This window comes from Perca flavescens, chromosome 1, assembly GCF_004354835.1.
Source record: "Perca flavescens isolate YP-PL-M2 chromosome 1, PFLA_1.0, whole genome shotgun sequence".
Lineage (NCBI taxonomy): Eukaryota > Metazoa > Chordata > Actinopteri > Perciformes > Percidae > Perca > Perca flavescens.
Window position 1 is genome coordinate 30943165 of NC_041331.1, and position 6457 is coordinate 30949621.

Here is a 6457-nt window from a genome sequence, read left to right on the forward strand (position 1 = left end):
ACTAGAGACTGAAGTATTGAAATTGAAAGTTTCACATCTGAGAGCATGCAGTGCAGAATCAATGTCAATGTATAGGCTACTTTAAAATGTACTTTGAAATTACAGCTGCAAGAGGAATTCATAAATAACTTGAATAAACTATATAGAGCACTAGCATTGGTAAGAACACAAAATACTAGTGAAAGCTAAAATGAATGGAAGAAATTGGGTTGTATATTAGATTTTAAAAAATCCATAGTGTCCTGTGTTCAGAAATAATTCTGACTGCATTGGTGAAAAGGCAAGTGCAGATCGGGTTGACAGAGAGTCCAAAGTTAAGGTGTGTGGGAGCATTGTTACACTGCAATTGCAAAGGTTGTTGGGGGAGAATGAGGATAGTAAGTAGGATAGCTTTTTATCTGCCATCTCAGAAATACTGGCTATATATTATGTAATATATGTATCATGAAAGAAGGTATTCCATTGTGCTGAATACAGTTTATTTGTCAAGCACAAGTGGTTATAGGATGTGTCTGGTGATGGCGATAACCTGGGGAAAAGAGAAAGACATAGCATGCTTTGAGGAGGAATAAGAAGTGATTTAATGTATTTATTATATTGAATTGTGGATTATTGCAGAAAGACACACTGACTGTTGTTCAGCAGCTACAGTCTCTTCCTGGAAAGCTGGATACAGTTTTTAAGCCATGCCAGAGCAGAGGGTGGCAGTAATGCACAGGATTATGGATCCGAACCATTACAAAATTACAAAAAGTAGGAGCAGATTCCATCCAGAAATAGGAAAATTGAGGTGTGGTCAGCGCTTTGTAGAAAGTAACCATAAAAGGCCTTTGACTTTTTTTGTTGCCATGCAGTGACTGAAGTTAATCATTCCATGGCAATCACATAAACTATGGACTTACATTATTCCTGACCTATTACATATAAGTAATAAAGTTCATGGTCACAGAACAGAAACAGGAAGTTCTTTGGAATAACAGTTGTCTACAGTATATTGAATAGTTTTCGGTGCCTGTCCTTTCGGTTCCTGTCTCTGAATAGAACTGAACGGAATCTGAACTGTAAGAAACTTGTTTACTGTTCAATTTATCCATGAAGGGAAGTGAAGACTTGCTTGTACAGCACTTTGTTTTTCTTTTCATGCAGACACCACAGCCAGCACATACACTTTTGCCATGAACCACTCAGTTGAGCAGTTGCCTTCAGAGGAAATGGCCCCTGAGGAGTTTGACGGTGGGACAGCAGTGGCTTGTGTGATCCTGGGCCTGTCCTTCCTGGTAGGAGCTCCAGGGAACCTGCTGGTGATCTGGACTATCCTGAGACATGTCAAGCAGCGTTCGCACACTGTGGCGCTCATCCTGCACCTGGCTGCTGCAGACCTGCTGGTTCTCATCACCCTGCCTCTGTGGATCTACTCCCTGGTACACACCTGGGTGTTTGGAGCGGCCTTCTGCAAGGTCTTGGTGTACATTATCAGTGTATGCATGTTCAGCAGCATCTTCTTCATCACCCTTATGAGTGTGGAACGCTATTTAGCCATCTGTCACCCATTTGTGATGATGCGCTGGAAGACCAAGAGCGTTATGAACAGATGTCTTGTACTTTTGTGGCTCCTTGCTCTGCTTCTAGGAGTGCCTGACGTACTGACAAAGCTTTCGAATGAAAGCGATGGAACTGAGCAGTGTTTTATCAAGGAATACATCTCTGAGACCCAAGTGATCATCTTGTTATGTCTGGAGTCCTTGGGGGGCTTTGTCGTTCCTTTTATCATTCTTAGTATCTGTTACTGTCTAGTAGCTGCGCAGCTCAGGAAAATGAGTTTCATCAACAAACAGAAATCCATGGTTCTTGTGCACGCTGTGGTTCTAGCCTTCACACTGTGCTGGTTGCCTTACCATATCATCAACATTACTGACCTGGTTTGCATCCTGAGACAGTTTGCACCTGACACAGAACATGAATGTGTTCCGAAGAGTGTTGTCTTTAGCTCTGGTGCCCTTGTTTTCATCAGCAGTTCGGTGAATCCTGTGTTATACGCCCTCTTTGCGAGGAGCTTACGAGGGAGTCTGGAAGAGTCCCGACTGGTCAGGCTGTTCCAGGAAATGGCCACTCACACCATCAAACTCCGGGAGCTGGTAGTACAACAGCAGACTGGCCAGATGGCAGCAAATACACAGGTAGAGCTGATATCTGACTGAAAAATACTAAATCCCTTAAACTGTGATGCAAGGGAAATGTGATATTTGTTTTCTGCAGTGAATTAAGGGACTATACTTTACTTTTAAGGCCTATATATTAGCTAAGGTTTTGAAAGCCTGTATGTCATATGTAAATAGTGCTGACAATGGTTATGTGTTCATGTGATTCATATCATTACCACATACCATACACCCTCCTATCTTTGTTTCACATTTACCCTTGGATGTCAATGCAAACACATGATCGCAGTCTTTACATGTTTCTCGCTGTTGATGATAAGTTCTTGCTTTATAGTTTAACATTTTTAAAACTTTATAACTTGATACACTCCATTATTGTGTAATGTTTTGTGTATTACAATTAATGAGGTGTCTGTTTTCTGAATTGAAAAAATGAAATACCTCTAGATCAATGTTCTTGGAAACTGCAACAATAATTACATTTTTGTTGATAATTAAAACTTTCTCTTGGATTTTAATTCAATGCAGAACTTGATTCATTTTCTTGCTTATTGAACGTGAAGCAATTATTCCCCATGACACTCACAGATATAGTCATTATTTTATCAAGAATGTAAGTGGCCAAAGGGCAAACCAATGTTGCTTTCATTTAACTCAAATACTCACACATAACTGGAAAAGTTATGAGTCACCTCATTTCAGTGAATCCATCCAAAAACATGAAGCCTGCCTGATACACTTCTCTCATTATACAGACTCTTATTATCAGGCAAAGGGTCTCCTCCTTGTGGAACAAAATGTCATCAGGCCAGTTTCTTAAAGTGCTCCTTTACATAACAGACCTGTATCCATCATGTTAGTTAAATCAAACTGTGAAACGCATGGTTATCTACAGTAGGACATATTTTTTAGACAGTTTAATGTTACGACAAGCAAGGTTTTGCTTCATTGAAAGAATTCACATATTTTGTTGTTTTCCATCTAATTCGATTTTTTTTTATATATATATATATAACATGGAAGTTTCATAAACTTAGTCCTCATACAGATCCTCATTAAAATGCCTTGGTTTATGTTATGTATTGTATCCATAGAGTTGCTCTGACATTTATTGTCATTTTTGAGATTACTTTAATTTCTATTTGTAGATTTTTCTTTCACTTATTTGAAACTCCTTTACTTTTAATCCATGGACCTATGACGAATGCATGAATCACCTCTCTGTGTCTCAAATCAGAATGTGCCATCAGCCATGTGAGGAAACTCCTTTCCTGTGCTGTCCATTCTTAAAGGGAAGTGAAGACTTTCTTGTTCAGCACTTAGTTTTCTTCTATTTGTGCAGACGCCACCGTCAGCACATACACTTGCAGTATGAACAACTCAACTGAGCTGTCTTCCTCAGAGGAAATTGCCATGGCCCCTGAGGAGTTTGACGGTGGGACAGCAGTGGCCTGTGTGATCCTGGGCCTGTCCTTCTTGGTAGGAGCTCCGGGGAACCTGCTGGTGATCTGGACTATCCTGAGACACGTCAAGCAGCGTTCCCACACTGTGGTGCTCATCCTGCACCTGGCTGCTGCAGACCTGCTGGTTCTCATCACCCTGCCTCTGTGGATCTACTCCCTGGCCCACCACTGGGTGTTTGGAGAAGTCTCCTGCAAAGCCATGGTGTTCATGATCAACGCCTGTATGTATAGCAGCGTTTTCCTTATTACCCTCATGAGTGTGGAACGCTTTGTGGCCGTGCGCTACCCCTTTGCCTCGGCTGGCTGGAAAAGGAAAAAAGCTTTAAATAAAGTTCTGCTAGCCCTGTGGACTGCAGCATTCGTGTTCAGCATACCAGTCATCCCAACTCAGGTTGTAGAGAAGGATGCTGGTGAGGAGCACTGTCTGTACCGGTTGTACACTTCTGGGACCCAGGAGCTGGTGTGTGTACTGCTAGAAACACTGCTGGGCTACATTATACCCTTCACCATCCTTGTGGTCTGCTATGGCTGCCTGTGCAGCCGGATTACTCAGATGAGCTTCAAGTCCAAGCGCAAGTCCACAGTGCTGATTGCCAGTGTAGTGGTTGTGTTTGCCATTTGTTGGACGCCTCATCATATAGGAAATGTCCTCTCACTCGTCATCCTGGCCACTGAAAACTCCCTCCCTGACGCAGCAAAGAATCTGGAGAGCGTCAGGAGCACCATGGCTTTCATCGCTGGAGCCATGGTCTTCATCAGCAGCACTGTTAACCCCATCCTCTACATGTTTGCCGCTCGCTCCTTCAGGAGCTCCCTGCGTGACACCGGCATCCAGAAGCTCTTCCACCATATCTCCAGCACCTCCCCAGGTGAGGGCAATAAAGAGTTGTCCTTTGTGTCCAAGAGACAGAGCATTCAGACTAACAGTTCTCAGTGTGTGACTGAGTCAAAAGACCAAATGGACATTAAATAAAAATTTGTAAAAATAATCCTGATATTGAACATGTATGTATTGTCTGTGCTGTGTGTAAATATCCATGTGTATACTGTATGTATTTTTAAGTGAAGGAAATGGTGCCTAAAAAAATAAAACTCATTTTGTGTGAAATTACAACACAGAAAAACAAGAAGTCTTTATCTGTGCAATACTTGTCCAATTCTGTAATGCTGCATGTACCTGTTTTACATGCAATAGTTTTTGTGTTATGTTTCTTTTTTTAAAAGGTGACCATATATTTATAAATATGTTATATATTATGTATTCCATATCCTATTCATAAATAGCACAATAAATAATTATACATACATTAAACATTTTGCAATCTAAAGATTTTTATTTTATTATATAATCTAGTTGATGCCAACAAATGGACTTGGTAGTGATTATGTTTTTGATTCTGTGTACAATTTTCTTTTTAATTGCCAGTAGGTGTGGGAACAGAACACATTAGATAGGTAATCTTGTTAGCCACTTGTTTTGTTTGTTTTTTACGCTTTTTGCCACAGAGTGCCAAATATTTTACTCACAGCTATGGCTGTCTTAATTAGAGTTTGAGAACTTTTCATTCTTGCTGTGTCGTTCTTTGTCGGGAAACTGTAACATCTCTGATACAGTCTAATTGGGAACTCACGTAACAAAACTGTTGTTCAATTCACCTAATGAGTTTTCTTTTGTAAAAATGTTTTTCTCTCAAGACAAGTTAGCTAACAATTGTCGTGACATCCCACTACAGACAACAACCAGTCCTTCAACTTCCTCTCAATGAAAAGATTGCAAAATGTAAAACTTCATGTTCCCTTTGTCGAGCAGCAAAAAGCGGAATCATGCCGTAATGTTGGTCACTTTTAGATGAGAGCGTTCAGTGTTATCCTATTTTCTGATAATTTCAAAATGCATGTGTCAGTCAGATAATTATAATATGCTTGTATCATAGCATATTAAGTTTATCTGTTGTCAAAACTGCAGTAGCCTACACAAAACATGTTCTAACCAACTGAGACAACCAGTAGATGGCAGTGGCAGTGTTTTTTTATTGTTTTATTTTGACATAATTTCAGTGTGGTGTCATCATTTTGTTTTTAGATTTCTTTATTTAAAAGGGACAACCAACATGAGTACAAGGTCCAACATGTAAATGTGCCAGATTTAGCCATACAGACTAATTTCCATCTGCAGTCCCTAGCAGGTTGATGGCTTAAAAATAATATTATAAGATATAATATTTTTAGCTCACTATCCCATCTTATGTTTTTATCCAGGGAATGGTCATGATGAGATTTTCTTTTTCAGCGTTGCCTTGCTTCATACTCCTTACAAACAAGTATGCCTGTGTTGACACAGTGGAAAATGGAAGGAACCAAGCAGGAGACATCCTTTCTATACATTTTACAACTTTTAACAAATTAAGAAAAGAAAAGTAGAAATCTAACTTGATAACATTGACTTCACTTTGATAGGACTTAAAAGTATTTGACATTTCATATTGATGATTTTACCGTGGGGTGACATTTGTATGTTGTGTTAAATGAGGTGGCTCATTTTGATAATGATTTGAACTGAGAATTGAATAAACCCAGTGTGACACGTCACCTTTAAATATTAGTGAGTCAGGATTATTTTAACTTTGACAGTGGGAAATTGCAGAGTGTTTGACAAGAAAAAAACATGTCAGACGAATTCACACACGATAACATAGCAGACTCTGAGACGCTAGACCTTTTCTTACGGAATGAGGAAGCAACGTGGACAACATCAGCAGTGTGGTTTGTGCCTGATGTACCCATTGCCTTTCATTATGAGTAAATGTTTACAATATGCCTGTACTGTACTTTTTG

General features: G+C 39.8%; 2 protein-coding genes across 2 annotated transcripts; both read left to right on the plus strand.

The window, feature by feature from the left end:
* The first annotated feature begins 1117 nt into the window (after nt 1–1117).
* On the plus strand, nt 1118–3517 carry LOC114561369 (leukotriene B4 receptor 1). Its single transcript, XM_028587375.1, has 2 exons — nt 1118–2177; nt 3397–3517. Exons 1-2 carry the CDS (start codon nt 1176–1178, stop codon nt 3415–3417), a joined length of 1023 nt encoding a protein of 340 aa, XP_028443176.1. The 5' UTR covers nt 1118–1175; the 3' UTR covers nt 3418–3517.
* si:dkey-148a17.6 (C3a anaphylatoxin chemotactic receptor) lies at nt 3513–5707 on the plus strand. Its single transcript, XM_028587363.1, has one exon. It carries the CDS (start codon nt 3531–3533, stop codon nt 4593–4595), a length of 1065 nt encoding a protein of 354 aa, XP_028443164.1. The 5' UTR covers nt 3513–3530; the 3' UTR covers nt 4596–5707.
* Nucleotides 5708–6457: the final 750 nt, after the last annotated feature.

What these genes read in the sequence shown, in the direction of transcription:
- LOC114561369 (XM_028587375.1), top strand. Translation starts at nt 1,176, where the DNA reads ATGAACCACTCAGTTGAGCAGTTGCCTTCAGAGGAAATGGCCCCTGAG. An exon ending in AGATGGCAGCAAATACACAG is followed by an intron (nt 2,178 to 3,396) that starts GTAGAGCTGATA and finishes GTCTCAAATCAG; the next exon opens with AATGTGCCATCAGCCATGTG.
- si:dkey-148a17.6 (XM_028587363.1), top strand. Translation starts at nt 3,531, where the DNA reads ATGAACAACTCAACTGAGCTGTCTTCCTCAGAGGAAATTGCCATGGCC.